Here is an 18,071-nt window from a genome sequence, read left to right on the forward strand (position 1 = left end):
AAATAAATAGTAAAAAAAAGTCTTTTTAGTCAAATTACATTTGAAAGGTTATCTTATTCTTTTCTAATTAAACAAAATTTAGACTTTCTCGTCCACACATATAAACTTTACTTCAATATTCAACCTATTATACATCAGCCTATTCTACCTGCTCTTGAAAAGAATGTGAAATCTTAAATGGCATTTTTAAAACTTCTTTAGGAATATCTCTATTATTCCATATGTCCCTATTACATTGGAAAAATATCTCCTTAAATGTGAGTACTCGCAGCACATTTCTTTGAATGTTGAGATCTGCTTTTACTTAAAAAAAAAAAAAAAAAAATAGCGTTGCCTTAATATGAATGCAGGATTTCAGAAAATTGTATTTAATTTTCCAAATCAAAACCAATCCCTTGTAATACTAATATGTAATTTAAATTGAGATATTAAATTTAAACTGGCTCCAATATTTGTGTATCTAGTTTCACACCATTACAAAGAAGCACTATAGTCTCAGTGGGACAGTGTCTTCCCACCTAGTCCCTCTGCCTGTTACCCTAAACATTGTTCCTGCATTTTCATCAGTCTAGCCCCGTAGATCCATCTCTCTCTTTTCTCCCCCAAATATCTTCAATCTCTTCTCTAGCCAATTTCTTCTGTGTAAATTCAAAACCCTCCTTCCTTTGCACCTATGTTCTTTCTTCTAACAGATGTCTTGCTTCTTCCCATCGCAGCCACACATTCTGTACATCACCTGTAGCACATGCTTATTTAGTCCCTTCACTTCCCATTCCCTACAATCTGGCTTCTACCCTTCCACTACAGAAAACTACTCCGGATGGCCTCAGATCGCCAAATTTAGTGTACAATTTTCTGTCCTCATTTTGAGTCTTGGCAGCATTCAGCGTTGTTCTCTTTTGAAATCTCTGGCTTTTCATTCTGGTATGCCTCCTTCTCTGGCTGTTCAATAATTTTCATAGGCTTCTTTCTAAGCTTGCTTTCTAAGTTTTCTAAGCTATTTTCATTCTATCTGGATGCCTAAAATCCCTCACATACATGTGCTGATAGAACTCGCCCTTTCACATAGGTTCTTCTGCGTGTAGGGCCTTTCTCTACCCCCCATCCAACCACCTAAGGAGGGGAACTGGGAGTTACTCCAGTCTCTGCTCGCTCATTCATTCCCCACGTGCAGATAGAGATTAGGTCCTACAGTTTCTACCTCTTCAGCCTCTCTCCAGACTATGACTTTCTCTCTGATAGCACTGTCATCACACTAGTTCAGGTGTGAGCATTCCTCATGTTAATTATGTTGATGACTCCGACAGGACCTCCTTACCTCTGTACTAGCCCATGCCAATTCACCCTCCGAATGCTGCCAGACTGTTCTTTCCAATTGTCCTTTTGTCATTTTCCTGGTTTCGGTTTTGCAAAGGCTCCCCACAGATTCAGGAAAAAAGCTCATATTTCTTGGCAGGACATAGAAATCCCCTGATTTTCTGGATCTTCTCCAGCCTTATCTCCTGCCACTCCCCTACAGGCATCTTTGGTCTAACAATATGGAACTGCTCACAGTTCTCTAAGTGCATATTTTATCAAAGGAATACACCACAAGGGACATTCTAAGACTGGCAAATTGAGAGCTGTGCTAACAAATCGCTCCTAAAAACACTGTTTACTCTTCCCCTACTTCCATGGTTCACTCCCTCTCCTTCCTTCAGTTCCCATACTACATGGTTGGTGCTGCTTTACTTGAAAGGGAAAGAGAATTTATTAGGGCTGATGATAAATAAACTTTCAAAATAAGGGCTTGCAAGTTAACTATGAGATAATAACCACTGAAACAAACTATGTCAAATCCAGATATTACAAGTTCTGCTATTTTTGAAAACAGTCACATCGCTAAAAATTAAAACTGAATTAGGGCAAACCAAGTGATCTTGGAAGTCCATTATATTTTGTGGTTTTACCAATGCAGAGAAATACTATGAAAACTTGAGATATAGGCTATAAAAACAATTTGAAAAAAACATCTGCACACAGTATTTTCAATTACTGCTTTTTTTTTTTTTGTATCAGAAATCTACAATATTTCCTGAGCACTGATCACTTTTGAACTGATGAACGCACAAGCATTCGAGTTTCAATTGGACATGCGTGTCTACTATTGTCACCTTAAGATGGGCCTTAAACATGTCTTCTAACCCCTTTACTATAAAATTCTTCCAGGACATGTCTTTTAGTTAACATCCAAAATAATAATTATTGTTACTGTCATAAGTTAAGAACATCTTAAGTTCTGTTTAAATAAGTTTAGCAAAAACAATTTGAACTGAATTTGTAAGGAACAGCTGGATTTCTGTGCATTTGGCTCTCACAAGAGCTAGAAAACTAAGTTTCTTAGGGATCTAAAATTTAAATATCCATTAATGATTCATCTTAAAGAGACTAGGTTAAGATGTTCTCCTATCATTTGCAATCAGAGATTTTATTTGGATATTTCATGAAGTATTCAGAGTCTTTTCTCAAGTTCTTTCTCTTTTACTTCGACACCATGAAAAAAATAAGACTAACTCGAGCAGTGTAAATCGGATCTGTGGCAATTAAACACCAGTTGGTGAATTTCATCCTTTACCTTGTTCCAAGATGAGTTTACTCATTAATATTTATGAAAAAGTACTGATCAACAGGTAGGAACTATACATTTTGGAGTCTGAAAGGAGCTTGTATTTCATTTTTTAAATTCTTGGGCATTTGTTGGTGGTAGTAACCTATATGGTGTGTTTATGTCAACTGAATTATTAAGAGCTTAGATTTTTATAGACTCACAAATAATATGAAAAGAATAAAATCTAATTAAGCTATGATATTGAGAGATGAGAGTTGCTCTTTGCTCTCATAAACTATCTAATCTTTCCTGAAAATGCATTTTCGTATGTCAAAATAAAACATGGAGTTAAGGTAAATACAGGAAAAATACAGTGAATTTATCTGAGGGAAAGACAAGTGGGTATGAGTGAGGAGGGGCCACTGCTTTTCATATTATTTTAAAAATATTGGTTGGAGGTCCTAATATTTCCTTCTAAACAGTGTGATAGATGGACAGAGACCATTAGGCAGCTACAATAATGAGAGTTTTAAACTTCTATTTGCTAAACTAATTTAGTGCTTTGATCAATTACTAATACTGAGATATGTAAAAGCAACATTCTCCATATCTGAAAGAGAAAACAAAAAAAATCACTGTTAAGTGTTACTTACATTCCAAATCGCAATGTTCCAGAAACATATGTTTGCCAGTGTGCACAATAGAACATGAATGTTCCAGCAAAACAACAAAAAAACATCCAATCAGGGTTTGTCCCCAGCTGCACTGCAATACAAGTTCCAAGAACCACAAAAACTGCAAAAGAAAGATCACGATAATAACTGAACAATCTCAATAACCAACATTAACTGAGCTGGAAATACTTTTAGATGAAGCAAAAAAAAAGAAAAAAAAAAAAGACATGCTATGAATGTACAATCTTGTCTCAGGTACCTATGGTTCAAGGAAAGCAGGATATAATCTTTTACATTATCTTTCACCCCATAATTTCACCTTCATTTTTCACTATACCACTCAGTGGAACCAAAAGTCTTGAAAGCAACTAAAATACTTGAGCATTTTTTGGAGTATCCTCCCAGTTTAGTGATAGTGATGAACAGTAAAAAAAATCACAGGACAGAGTAAAAAGAAAGACTTCCCTTGTGCCTCAGTTACCTCATTTGTAACATGATGATAAAAACCAGACAAAATAAATCAATATTGTAAAGGATTTCAAACAGTGCCTGAAACATATTAGACATTGCATTAAGTGATTATTGGCGGAGGAGGAAGAAACACTAAAGACCTACATAATTCACAAAAGGACTGATTGTTTTTTACATCCATAGGTATCTTTTCATATGTAGCAGATATAATTATGGGTGACTTATACAGAAAAACATGTCCTATAAAAGTTTGGAACTCAAAGTACACCACAAAAAAGATTACCACTTAAAAGAAAAAATAGGGGGGTGCCTGGGTGGCTCAATTGGTTGAGTGTCCTACTCTCATTTTCGGCTCAGGTCATGATCTCTCAGTTATGAGATAGCGCCCCACATGGGGCTTCATGCTGAGTGTAGAGCCTGCTTGTGATTCTCTTTCCCTCTCTCTCTGCCCCTTCCCCTTTGGTACACACGCATGCAAGCTCTCCCTCAAAATAAATAAATAAACAGGTAAAAAAAAATAGGATACACTTGATTAAATTAGGTGCCCGTTAAGCCTTTGCATTCAGTAGAAGTCTTGAGTGTTTCTTGAGTCCTTTGAATTATGAGTGCTTAGCTATTCATTCTCCTCTACTTAGGAAGCTGTTGTCAGGACACACTGAAACAATGATTTTCACAGGAACCTACATCTGCATATCTGAGTTCAAGAGGTAAAGCTACCATGGGTTTTTGTTTCTTTAAAAAAATATTCTAAATGCTATGCCAAATGACAAGAAACCAACAGAAAAAACTAAGTAAAAATATGTGTTGTGAGGGCATGGGGTGTTCCTACCAGGAAGACTAGTTAGAAACTGTCACTTAGTTTCTAAATCTTTTTTCCCCTCCAAATACTAAAATAGTATTCTTAAAACAGTACAAGATGTATTGCCTATAACCTAATATATAACTCATCTATTGCCAGCACTTTAGTATATATATTTCTTTCCAGTCTTTAAAAAAAATTTTTTTAAAAAATATTTGAGAGAGAGCAAGTCTATTATGAGTGAGGGAGGAACAGAGAGACGGGGGGGGAGAGAGAGAGAGAGAGAGAGAGAGAGAGAGAGAGAGAGAGAGAGAGAGAGAATCCCAAGTGCTGACAGAGTGGATACCAGGCTCGATCCCATGAACCACACGGTCATGATCTGAGCCGAAATCAAGAGTCAGATGCTTAACCGACTGAGCCACCCAGGCACCACTCTTTCCAATCTTTTTATCCAAGCCCATTCATTGCCAGTTATACTGCAAGCCTACAACATAATTTTATCTTATTTTATTTATTTAAAAAAAAATTTTTTTTTTAACGTTTATTTATTTTTGAGACAGAAAGAGACAGAGCATGAACGGGGGAAGGTCAGAGAGAGAAGGAGACACAGAATCCGAAACGGGCTCCAGGCTCCGGGCCGTCAGCACAGAGCCCGATGCGGGGCTCAAACCCACGAACCGCGAGATCGTGACCTGAGCCAAAGTCAGATGCTTAACCGACTGAGCCACCCAGGCGCCCCTACAACATAATTTTAAATGTCTACAGAATATCCACATAAATATAAAGACCACAGATTTCCTGGTCTCCCACTATTGTACTCTTGTCTACAATTTATGAGATTTTTGATGATAATTATGCCCTAAGATTTTAAATATCACAGGTGCCAAAAGAATAATATTTATAGGCTAAAAGTAGTTTAAGTAGAAATTAACTGAATTTCTAAATCTCCCAATACAGCCAATAATGAACAAATATTAATCATATTTATAGTCTTTTGAAAACATTAAAATTTGATATAAATCACTTACTCTGATACCATAACACCATAAACATTTTATTCTAACATTGTTTATCATATTAATTTTATCACTATTAATCATTAACACTAAAAAATCAACAATACCTGTTGATAGTGAATCACAACCATGATCAAAAAGTTCTCCCAAAGGAGAACTACTATTGGTTCTTCTTGCCTGTTTCCCATCTATAGCGTCCAAAGACTGGTAAATGAAAAGGCCACATGCACAAGCAATATATGCCCACAGAGGTGCCTGTGAAACAAAAGACACAAGATTTACTAAGACATATTCGTTACTATGTTTCACTGATAACGGTTTACTTGCAGATAGTTTGTCTTCATTCTCCAGAGAAGTACAACTAGTTGGAAGCTAAGGGAGAGAATGCAAGGGTTACATAATGGAAAACTTTCTGAAACAATCAGAATTGTAAAAGAATCACATTCTTTGCTTTGGAGGACTGCTCACTGCAGATGCTGGATAACTGCTTTGTAAGGTTATCTAAGAGATTACACTAGGTAACGTCCATAAGATTCCTCCTAACATTTAGTTAGAATAACTAACATTTAGATGCTGAGTCAATTAATGAATAATCTAGTACAGTTTCTCCCAAATTGGATTTTGAGGATGTTTATAGGTATTGCATGAAGAAAATGAATTCCATGCTTAACACATGTAGGAAACACTGGGTTAAACAATGTTAAACATTTCTTTTTTTTTTTTAATTTTTTTTTTTAACGTTTATTTATTTTTGAGACAGAGAGAGACAGAGCATGAATGGGGGAGGGTCAGAGAGAGGGAGACACAGAATTGAAACAGGCTCCGGGCTTGAGTAGTCAGCACAGGGGCCCGATGCGGGGCTCGAACTCACGGACCGCGAGATCGTGACCTGAGCCGAAGTCGGCGCTCAACCGACTGAGCCACCCAGGCGCCCCTGTTAAACATTTCTTTACTGCAGGACTCCTTCCAGCCCTTAATGTTGCTAATGCACACTGTGAATATTCGAGAAGGGAGACACAACACACTGCCATTTTCTAAACTCACTTGAGCACGTAACCTATTTTTCAACACACCTCATCAGTGTTCAATGGAACAACGGTAGGGAAATGATGATCTAGCACACAGAGTGCTTAGAACATTATTTTTCAAATATTTATGGTCACATTTTCAAGGAATAATTTCTCTTTTCCCAGGCAGAAACTGAACCACTAATACTGAATTTAAATGCTATGTGTTAAAAAAGGAGAGCTTCTATTCGGTGTGTTCTCTTTAAGAAAGTAAGAAAGAGTGTTTTATATCACTTTTCACTATTTTCCCATGCCATGGAAAAATTTCTATGATCACAAGGTATTTCTCAGATATTGGTTATCAAGTTAAACTGAGTATCAATTGCTCAGAGCAGCAAATCAAAACTATGCAGAGCTGCAAATAATATTCATATTCTTCACTGCAAAGAGGTTGCTCTCAGACATCTATTTAGTTACCAATATTAAAGGTAAGGATCTTTTCTTAAACATTTTCTTAGAGTCTCATATTTTAGAACATTGAAGCTATCAAAAGGACCAGAGTGTAAGCCTCCCCTAGGACAGAGTTACAAACCCTGAAAGCAATCACTGTGGTTACATAACCATAGTTGATGCGCAAGTTCACCGAGAGATTGGTTAACCTCGTGTGACTAAGAAGCCCCACCTTCTAGACTTTGAAGCTACTGCTTTTTGCTCCTACAGGAATCCAGTAACTCTAGAGCTGCACTGTCCTACATAGTTAGCCATTAGCCATGTGTGGTTATTTTAGTTTAGATTCATTACAATTAAATAAAACTAAAAACTCAGTTCGTCAGCTACACTAGGCACATTTCAAGTGCTCAACAGCCAGACGTGGCTATGGTTACCATCCTGGACCACGCATTTACTAAGTCAGATCAAAAGAATTTCATTTAGCAATACAAAACAAAAACAAATAAATATTAAAACTAAAAACTCTTATGGTCATATTTCAAAAAGTTTTAATTAAACCTGATAGAGCTCTTATTGGTAACAACATACAGCTCAGTTTGTTCTAGTTTTCCTGTGTATGAAATAGCTAATACCAATTTCCTTTATCTGTCTTAGGCTGCAAGGGTAACTCAAGCATATGTAACATATATCAAGCTGCAAGATAAATTCCAAATTAACTTATGATAGTAAAATCAAAGCTACTAGCTAAGGAGATTTAAGTACATAGTATCAGAAATCACAAGTATATTTTGGTATACATATAAAAAGGGATGGGGCACCTGGGGGTCTCAGTAGGTTAAACACCTGGCTCTTGATTTCAGCTCGGGTCATGGTCTTGGGGTTGCTGGGTTTGAGTGTGGTGTCGGACTCCACACTGACAGCTTGGAGCCTGCTTGGGATTCTCTCTCTTTCTCTCTCTCTGCTTCTTGTGTGTACGCATTTGCAAGCTCTCTAAATAAATAGATGAGCTTTTTTTCTTTTCTTTTTTTTTTTTTTTTTAAAGGGTTAAGCCTATAGTTCTACCTTAGTAATTTGAAAAATAAGGACTGATTTTCCTTTCCCATCTACTGGAAAGTTTTTTTTCTAACAAAAAGGCAAACTCTGCTGAAACCATTACAATAGTGACATTCTTTTCTATTAGAAAGACTAGTATCTGAAACTCTAATGTATTAAAAGAAATCAGTAACATAAATATATGGAAAGTTCACAATATCTGGAGATATGAAATTTAATGCTCACCCACTGGAATAAGGCCCAAAGGAATTAGAATCATAATGAATGAGAATGTCCCTGGGTAATAAGTTTATGGAACTCTCTGACTCCAAAACAGTGATAAAGAAAAAAATATCCATGCTTTCATATATAAGTATTTTATTAGAAGAAATCAGGAATGGGAGGGAAATTGTGGGGAAGAACATATTACATACTTAATCTTTTTGACCAATGAAATAATAATTACTTATGGAGCATTATATGTTATGTACTATAAATGGATAATCTTCTTTCAGTACCACAAAATAAAATTTCAAAGAATAAACTGTGACTTAGAGAATTTATGTAATTTACTGAAGATCACAGAGATAATAAGAGCATATCATGGAAGACAGCCATGACCTATTTTAATGCACTGTGATCTGAAGCTTAACAAGGATTTCTACTGTGCAGCTATAAATGTATCCATGCATAGCCTTTGTGGGACACTACCTTCCCTTGCAGAGCACCAAACAAACAGCAGCTCAGTCGTGTTCTACCTTCATTCCTCCCAGTAGCCATTCTGAAAAGTTCTATTTGATTCAACTGGTTCTCATTCTGGAAGTTTCCTCAAAGATTTAAACTAATTCTAAGATTATTCCAATAATTCCAAATCACTTAAGCACAGAGGCTGAGGAAAAGTATTATAGGGAACATGGTACCTGGTACACTCTGGGGTGTTCAATAAATATTAGTAGCTGAGCTCTACCTTTAAACTTGCTCTCATTCCCTGACCCCTATTGTGGAACTAGCTTAGGATTGTTGGAGGGCTTCCATTAGAATTAACACACACCCCTGTTGTTCTGCTGTAACTCTAAGGATGTGTGAGACCTGAACCAAGTTCCTCTGGAAGTGGCTATCAGGTCCTCAAATAAGTCACAGGTAAAATAGTTTAAAGGACATGTGATAAAGAATCCCAGGACACATTTAAACAATCATACTGGTTTTTAAGTTTCCTGATTGATATGAAGCAAGATAGTTAAGGAAATGATAGAAAATCAGAAATATATTCATACAATCTGTTTGGAACTGTAGTTGTACAGGAGAAGAGGAATCAAAATAAAAGTATTCAAGGGTGATTAAGAAATGAACTGGAAGAAGGAAAAAAATGTGTTTTGTAAGTAACTGTGACATTCAGTAGCCATTTACTTTAAGAGAGGTATGTAGGGGCACCTGGGTGGCTCAGTCGGTTAAGCATCTAACTTCGGCTCAGGTCATGATCTCACAGTTCATGAGTTTGAGCCCTGTGTTGGGCTCTGTGCTGACAGCTCAGAGCCTGGAGCTTGCTTCGGATTCTGGTTCTCCCTCTCTCTCTGCCCCTCCCCTGCTCACACTCTCTCTCTCTCTGCAAAATAGGTAAATATTAAAAAGAGAGAGAGAGAGAGAAACAAATGAATTGATAAAAACAGAAAAGGACAAGGGGTTGGATGGTGATAATTTTATCACAAAGAACAAATAGTCGGAAAAGACTACTTAAAAATGATTACTTCAAGCTTAAAAGAAGAGAAGGAATCCTTGTGACCACTATGATTTCATATGGTTCAGAGTCACGTTTGACACCTTTCATTGAGAATCACCTTGTATCTTCTTGGTGTGACTGATTATTCGGAGGGGCACAAAAAATGTTGTGCCATCTACCTAATTACTTTAGTTCCCTTTTTATCAAGGAAGTTTCAAAACCAAAGAGATAAACATCAATTTACCTATTCTGATGAAGAGCTCTAGTTTCAGTTTTGGTTTTAAGTAATGGGTACAGAGGGTAAAAAGCGGGACCAGCAGTAGAGAGACTTGTACTGAAGGGCCCAAGCAGACAGTCCTTGTCAGCAATAACTGCTTCTCTTCTTCAAGGCAGCCATTGCAGGGTACAGAACAGAACTTCTTTCGCCTTGTTAGAATAATAGAGATATATCTGAGGTCTATCTGTCACATATATTTACAGGAAGAGAAAAGGGATATTCAAACAATTCTCACTGGAATGGAGACAAAACCACTTTTTAATTTTTTTTAATGTTTATTTATTTTTGAGAGAGAGAGAAAGAGAGAGAAACAGAGTTGTGAGTGGAGGAGGGGCAGAGAGAGAGAGAGAGAGAGAGAGAGAGAGAGAGAGACAGACAGACAGACAGAATCCAAAGCAGGTTCCAGGCTTTGAGCTGTCAGCATAGAGCCCGATGCAGGGCTCAAACTCATGAACCATGAGATCATGACCCGAGCCGAAGTCGGACGCTTAACAGACTGAGCCCCCCAGGGCGCCCCGAGAGGAAACCACTTTTGATAAGACTGATTTACAGCTGTGCCATCTCACTACCAGAGCCTTTTTTCTCTGATCATTTTCAACTTTGCTAGGATTTCATTCAGCAATTAAAAAATTAAAAAAAAAAATCCAGCCATTAAAAAAACTTTTTTGCATTGAGATTTACTGATTTTAAAAGGATTACCTTACATGTTAATCTCTGATGACACTAATATACCTACCAGAATCAGACTCCACCCTTTGCTTCTGGTTTTCATAAGTGGAGTATACAAAATAGACTGTAGTTATAAGCTTTATTAATAGTATGTATGATACAATCTTTTAGAACAGTTGATAAATAATTGTCAAATCATCTTATCTTTAGCAAAAATGACCTAAAGTCCCAATTACATTGTTTTGGGTATATAACAAATGCTCAAATCTGTTAAGAAATTCACCTTACCTGCTCTGTGGCTGTGGGACAGTAGAAGACTAATAAAACAGTTGTACAGATGTTTATTGACAATCCGATGATGGTGATGAGATTTGGGGCAATCCAGGAGGGAACTCTTCCAACTAGCCATTCCCAATAGCCCTGCATCAAGGGCTCAAGCAGGGACCGTCCAGCACTCTGATATCTATGTTCCTCTAGCCGCTTTAGTTGATGTCTTGATAATGGTGGCGTAGGTAACTGAAACAATTTATTTAATACACACCCTGGAGTACTCATATGCCCGAAGCCCATAGGGGACTCCGGGTGAGAATCTCCACATCGTTTCCTTGTTGACCGATGCCCACTCATGGATCTTGGCTGTCTTTTATTTGAAGAGAATAATTTCTTTTGTTTCACAGCTTTTTGTGGCTGGTCTTTACCTGAAAAAAGAGAAAAAAGATGTATCTATCAGCCACTATTTATGTCAATGTCAGTAAAATTTAAACTGGTAACAGACTAATGCATATCAAACAGGGATCAGAACACCAGGGACCTGTTTTTAGTTCTAATTCTTACTAAATGTGTGAGCCAAAAGAAGTCATATAACTTCACTCTCAGGTGAAAAATATTAAGGGAATTAATAGTAATATAGTTCCCGAAACCTTATAGTTTGTCTGACTGAATTCAAAGCTCTCACTTTTTTTTTTTCTATCTCACTCTGATTTCAGTAATATAATGGAATAAACCTTAGAAATGATCTAGTTATTTCACATGTATGGACACTGAGGTCCAAAGGCATACCCAAAGATAGCTAGCAAATTAGTATTAATATCAGAGGAATGACTTGAATAAAATGGGTTTTAAATCAGATTATTTATTTAATGCTAATAGCTAACATTGAGCACTTGCTGTGTACCAATGCTTCAAGCACGTTTCACATATTAACTCATTTAATCCTCACAGTAACTCTAGGTCAGGATTATTAATTATCCCCATTTTTACAGAAAATGAAACTAAGGCACAGGGGCTAATTAACTTGTCCAAGCTCATAGAGCTGGTAAGTGGGGTTCACACAAACACAGGGTTTCTGTCTAAGCTAAACTGAAAGATAAAAAAACTTATTAGTAGAATGGGATATTGAGAGTATTTTAGGCAGGGGTGAAGAGCAGTAACAAACCTAACTTTAAGAGGACAGAATACATGTATTAGCAGAGTGACCTGATGAACTGAGGTAGTAAGAAAAAAGTATAAGTGTATTAAGTGATGACTGTTCATAAAGGACCTTAAGTTTTTTTTTTTTTAATTTTTTTAACGTTTATTTATTTTTGAGACAAAGACAGAGCATGAACGGGGGAGGGGCAGAGAGAGAGGGAGACACAGAATCGGAAGCAGGCTCCAGGCTCTGAGCCATCAGCCCAGAGCCCAACGCGGGGCTTGAACTCATGGACCGGACCGTGAGATCGTGACCTGAGCTGAAGTCGGACGCTTAACCGACTGAGCCACCCAGGCGCCCCAAGGACCTTAAGTTTAATCCCAAAAGTACTTGCACTTGACTTAGAAAAGATTAAAGATAACATAATTATTGTAAATCACTAAGCAACATAAGAAAGTAATGACAAGAATATATTCAAGACTAAAGGGGAGTCATGTATATATGTGTGTATATGCGTATGTATGTGTATATACATACATATATGCATATATATATATATATACATATATGTATATTTATCAGAACACAGAAAGTGAGAACACTCAAAAGTTAGTGTGGTGACCTCAAACATTTGACGAGGGTAGTAAAAATGGAAGTGTGAAAGTCAAATCTGTACGTAACTTCTATTTAGAAGGAAGAATCCTGGAAAGGCACTTAGGAATTAGATATGAAGGCTGGAGGAACAGAAGAAAACATGAATCAACAGTCAGAGACTAGTGGTACTACTGTCAAAAAGGGAAGTGAGGAAAGTAAACCAGTTATTGTGGCTTGAAGGGTGATGGAAGGGGATTTAGGGATGGAGGTAAGAAATACACAGAAGTAACTTTTAAGCAGACATGTTTCAGACAAGATCAAATACCTGGAGTTTGAGCAAGAGATGAAAATTTCAAGTTATCAACTTAAAAGTTAAAGTCTAGTTCTTTTAGAAAGTAGAAAATTTCTTGAATGGATTAAGTGTGAAGAAAAAAGGAAAAGAGTAAGGAACTTTGCAGGAAATTCATGGTTACAAAGCAGAAGAGAGGGAAGCCATAAGAGGATTAAGGGGGGAAAAGAAAGGAACAATCTCAATAGAACTAAAAGGGTAGTGGCAATGAACCAAGAGAGGTATACTTCAATCTTCTGGTAGAAAGCTATCCAAAATGCAATATGAAATTCCCAGAAATGTTGCACTATGGGAATAAAGAATGTGATACAGGGACTAGGACATCTCAGCAAGGGACCCGGTATTAAACATGTGCAAGACTTCTTCCTTCTATTCCCATACATATCAAATTCTAAAGCTTCAATGTCACTAATGATCTATAGTGACATCCAAAATCTCAATCATGTATCTCAATAACTGGTTCAGAAAAGTTACTGTAATCATCAACTACTTTAAATAAATTTTCAAAAATCTTAAAAAGAATCGCCAGTGCTAACTAAAGTGCTCTGAAGTAAAAATGCTGAAATAATTTTTTAAACTAAGGCAAACCAAAGATAATATCTTATTATTTCAAAGAATTCTTCCATACACCCAACTGTGTCACAAAGCAATTGATTAATGCCAAACAACTGGTTTGTAATCATTTTAGAGAAAGTGACAGGCCACCAAATAGCCTTATAGTAGTCATATTTTCTGTGGTCAAATGATTCATCTTCACATTTGGAAGCTATAATAAATCAGTTCTTATAGAATTCAACTTAAAATGGGAACAAAAAGTCTAGTCAACTCAATTTACATTTTATTATTGTGGTGTTCCATTTTCCTATTGTAAAAACACACACACACACACAAACCAAAACCAACCAAACAAACAAAAAACAGGTGACATGCTGAAGGCACTAAACAACTACAAGTAACTGATCCTAATGGTTTTAAGTTTGAGCATTTGGCAGGATTATATGATACACTGATACCTCCCTCTGAGTGTTTTCCCTCTGTGCCCTACATTTTTTTTTTTTTTACCTTTTATTTCTCTCTTTAAAAAAATCTACATTTTGACAAACCTTTCTAGATTTTTACATAGATCTAGCCTTTGCATAATTCATACAAGAAAAAAGGCCAGGGAGTTTTTAAACACTGCGATTTGGCAACATTGTCTCTCTGTGAAGCTATTAGCAACAAGATTGCAAATATAAATTCGGATACATGTAGCCCCTGACATACAGATACCTACTTTCACTACATTCAGATACACACAGAGGTTGTCCTAGCTGACACAAGCCCATCTCTACTCTCCCTTCATCCCATAACATCTGGGACCTAGACACTATTGCAATTCAAACCATCTCAAGAAAAAAACAGCTTTTGCATTTCAGCTCATGAAAAGCAAGCATATCTCAAGGGAATGCAACAGGGTAGGTGACTGTAACAGGAAGATCGAACTTTATGGAGAGAAAGGGAAATAGGATGTGGGATGGGAATACGGAAAGGAGAAACAAATACTACTAAATTATTCTAGCCACTTGAAATTTTTACATAGAGTCAGGCCTATGCCACACTAAAGGAACTAAAACAATTAACGTAAGGAGTTAAAATCACTGCTGGCTAGCCTACCAACCACCAGTCATAAGTTTTTATGAGAAAATGAACTCCAAGTTCCAAATGCATTCAGCCAATATTGGTGCAGTAAACAGGACAGACAACGGGAGTCCCGGTTCCCATGTCCAAATGGAAAATAACTAAAAACAGGTAAATGAGCAAACAGCATTACATACTATGATGAGGGCTATGAGGAAAAGAGTGTGCAGCCAGAAAATAGTTAGGGGTGCACATTTTAGATAAGGTAATTGAAATCTATGAAGAGGTAGCATTTGTATCAAATTCACAGGAAGAAAAGGAGGTAGCCATTCCAAAAGCAGGAGAAAGAACTGTCCAAGGGAATAAGCCCTGAGTCAAGTCTTGTTCAGGTACCTTTGGGATCACTGTGGCTGGACAGCAGTAAATCAGATGGAAGAGTGACATACAATAAAGTCTGAAAAGCCAGACAATGCAGAGGTTTGTAGGAAGGAACTGAGGAAGGTTTATAGGTAAGGAACTGAGAATTTATTCTGATGTTTTGGAAGGCCATCAATGAGCTTATAAATTTGTAATTTTGTAGCACAGCTTATTAACTGAGGATATGTTTCATAAATCATAATAGTAAAAGTGAATATTTTGAACTGAAAAATTTCCCATTATCTGGAATCCAGTTTACTATAAATATTGATCACAGGCCTACAGCTATTGTAACCTTTCTACTTGTAATCAGCAAATTCCCCTTCCTGGCCCCAGTGCAATATTCCTTTCATAGCACTTGCCACATTTTGAATTTTTTTGTTTCTTGTACTGTTTTTGGTCTTTTCCCCACACTGGTCTATAAGCTCCACAAATGCAGAGACCACACCTGTCGCAACATTCTTTTCCAAGAATCTCATACCATACCTAATACTAAGTGGGTAATTAGGACTTATTTATGGAACAAGGAACAAAAATGATTTATGTAGTATTTAATGAGCACCTAGTTATTCTTGACCCTGAGGAAACAGAAAAACTGAAGTGTGCCATCCATTCCCCCAAGAAGCTCAGGGAGTGTGTGCGTGTGCGTGTGTGTGTGTCTTATAAACAGCTAGGTTACAATGTGCTCTGAACAAACTGTTGTGGGAGTCCAGAGGAGGGGGCACATATGGTCTAACAAAAGATTTTCTCTGTGCAGACATGAATATTTATATGAAAAGCCCAATGAAGGTACAAAAATATAATCAGAGATGTTTAACGAATACCTTTACTAAAATTACACACATTTTGTGGACATACATCTACGGCATAGAACATCTGTGCTTATGGCAGCTGAGGATAATGGCATGCTGCCTACATTATTCCTGGGTTCAGCTTTGGGAAACATCTGACAAGCATCCCACTAAAAAAGGAATCTCCAACTGCTCTGCAGAGCATAAGGTAAGCTTACACAATATCCAACCTGAAGTGTGAAATTCCAGATTTCCCACCCCCCACATCTCAGGGTGCCAAGTTTTGAGCTGCACTGATTCAGCAGTATGTTTATAGTCTTTTCACAGAAATTGGTGACAACACAGCTATTTCTGACCTTTATGGCACTACTAAAGGAAAACTGTAATGGCCAACACTATTTGGGCGGCAGAGCAAATCATAAAAGGTTAAAAAAAAAATAAAAGGAAAACTAATAGGATCACAGGATTACATTCAGCATTATTTAACAAGTGATAACAGAACAAGTTAGCAAAAACAAAAGCCTTTTCAGCAGACTTGGAAGCAAAAACAGTACTGTGTAACACAATTTAGATCTACTGTTTTGCTGAAGTGAAATCTTGCATTCCTTAAAAAAACGAAATGACTTCCTCCAGAAAAAAAAAAAGCAAAGCAAAAGAGTGGCATTTTATAGATTATTTTCATATTCCATCAAAAAAGACAGCACAGCATGACCCTCAAAAGAACATCACCAAGCACTTTTAGCCAGCTTAAAGAACATGTCTGTCTACTGCCTCCTAGAAAACAGACTATGCAATAAAATGTAATTTGGGTTATAACAAAGTTTAGAGTTACACATCTCAAACGAATAAATGTTGATAATGTAAATTTCAGGAGAGACTGGGTGTGGGAAAGAGAATAAATTTATGAAACCACAGTGGTAAATATTCAGTAATAATCTATCAACTGGACAAGAAATAAAGGTGCCTCTGTCGGAACAGGTTAATACAAAAGGCAGATTCACCGAACTTATTTCTCAGTTGGAAGCATCGTAGGGACAAGTTGTACAAGGGGCTTTGACTGGTTTTTCCCAGCACAGAATAAGCGGCAAAATAAATGCTTTTAGAACTTGGATAGCTGGAACTTTATGTGAACGCCAATGGTTCTAAAGTAGTAATGCTAAATGTCCTTACGACAGTCTAACTTGTGTTGTGAGTCAATTAAACACAAGCATTGAACACACTCCTACTAGCTCGAGAGTCGAAACGGAATCTTTACTCTCTGGCTACATACAAGACACTAAATTTGACTATCATAATATGGATTCATTAATGAACTAAGAGACCTCAAGAAAAATTAAATATCCGATACCAAGGATGCAAAATAGCAAAACGACACAGAAACGCCAAACACCGAACTGGAGAAAACAGGTTAAACGCGGCTAACTGTAATCCCATTCATCCCAGTGATCCTGGGAACACCGGCAAACACTACCAACCCTCCCGTCCTTCCTCCTTCCAAGAACGCTGCTGAAATAAACCCTAGCTGGCGATCTCGGAGCTTGTCAATATACGCTGAAATTTCTAGAAAAGTTGCTGATGAAGAAGCGTGGCCCAGCCCGCATTCCAAAAAGAAGGCCACCCGGGCACCGGATGCAACACGCTGGTGGACTTGGCAGCACCTGGGCAGGAGGGTGTGGACCTGACTAGGCAAGGTCGGTTCCACTCGGGCAGCGCCTCCACCCCTCGGCCCGCCCAGCCCCGGCCCGCCGAGGTTCTCCGCATCCCGACTCCCCCTCAGCAGCCCCCGGGCTCCCGCGCTGGCACTTGGCCACCTCAATCTCTCCACCTGCGGCCAGAGGAGCAGGCGCTCCTCGCCTTCCCCACAACCCCGCGCGCGAGGGCAGCCGGCGCGGGGAAGCACTGCGTTCGCCTCGCTCGGGTCCCTACACACCAATATTCCAACGCCCCACCCCAGAGCATGCAGCTCTCTCTCCACCCAGCTCGAGAGTCGTGCCCCCAACACGTCCGTCACACCCGGCCACCTTCCCCAGGCCGAGCCCGGCAGCCTTACCCCGACCCCCGAAAGCACACGGCTAGAAATAAGACCTCCTACTCCAGGCGACTGAGTGACTCTGATCCGCGGCGGCCCGTTCGCGACACTTTCGCGATTGCCGTAAAGGGAGACAGGGTCGGAACGAGCGGCGGCGCGGGCGC

General features: G+C 38.1%; 1 protein-coding gene across 3 annotated transcripts in view; it reads right to left on the bottom strand.

Annotated features, from left to right (window-relative positions):
* Positions 1-18,070, bottom strand: part of CEPT1 (choline/ethanolamine phosphotransferase 1) — a 37,159-nt gene extending 19,089 nt beyond the window's left edge. Inside the window, exons 1-4 of one of the 3 annotated variants that reach the window (XM_058716234.1) lie at positions 17,964-18,070; positions 10,988-11,397; positions 5,655-5,802; positions 3,241-3,382 (exon numbers count right to left, since the gene is read on the bottom strand). In XM_058716234.1, the coding sequence (XP_058572217.1) occupies positions 3,241-3,382; positions 5,655-5,802; positions 10,988-11,326 (629 nt within the window). In that variant the 5' untranslated portion in view covers positions 11,327-11,397; positions 17,964-18,070. Of the gene's footprint in view, positions 1-3,240; positions 3,383-5,654; positions 5,803-10,987; positions 11,398-17,928 lie in introns of all 3 variants that reach the window. The other 2 variants (XM_058716233.1, XM_058716232.1) reach the window with 2 other exon arrangements.
* Between the last annotated feature and the right edge of the window lies 1 nt (position 18,071).

The sequence above is a fragment of the Neofelis nebulosa genome, chromosome 2 (genome assembly GCF_028018385.1).
Source record: "Neofelis nebulosa isolate mNeoNeb1 chromosome 2, mNeoNeb1.pri, whole genome shotgun sequence".
In the NCBI taxonomy this organism is placed as follows: Eukaryota; Metazoa; Chordata; class Mammalia; order Carnivora; family Felidae; genus Neofelis; species Neofelis nebulosa.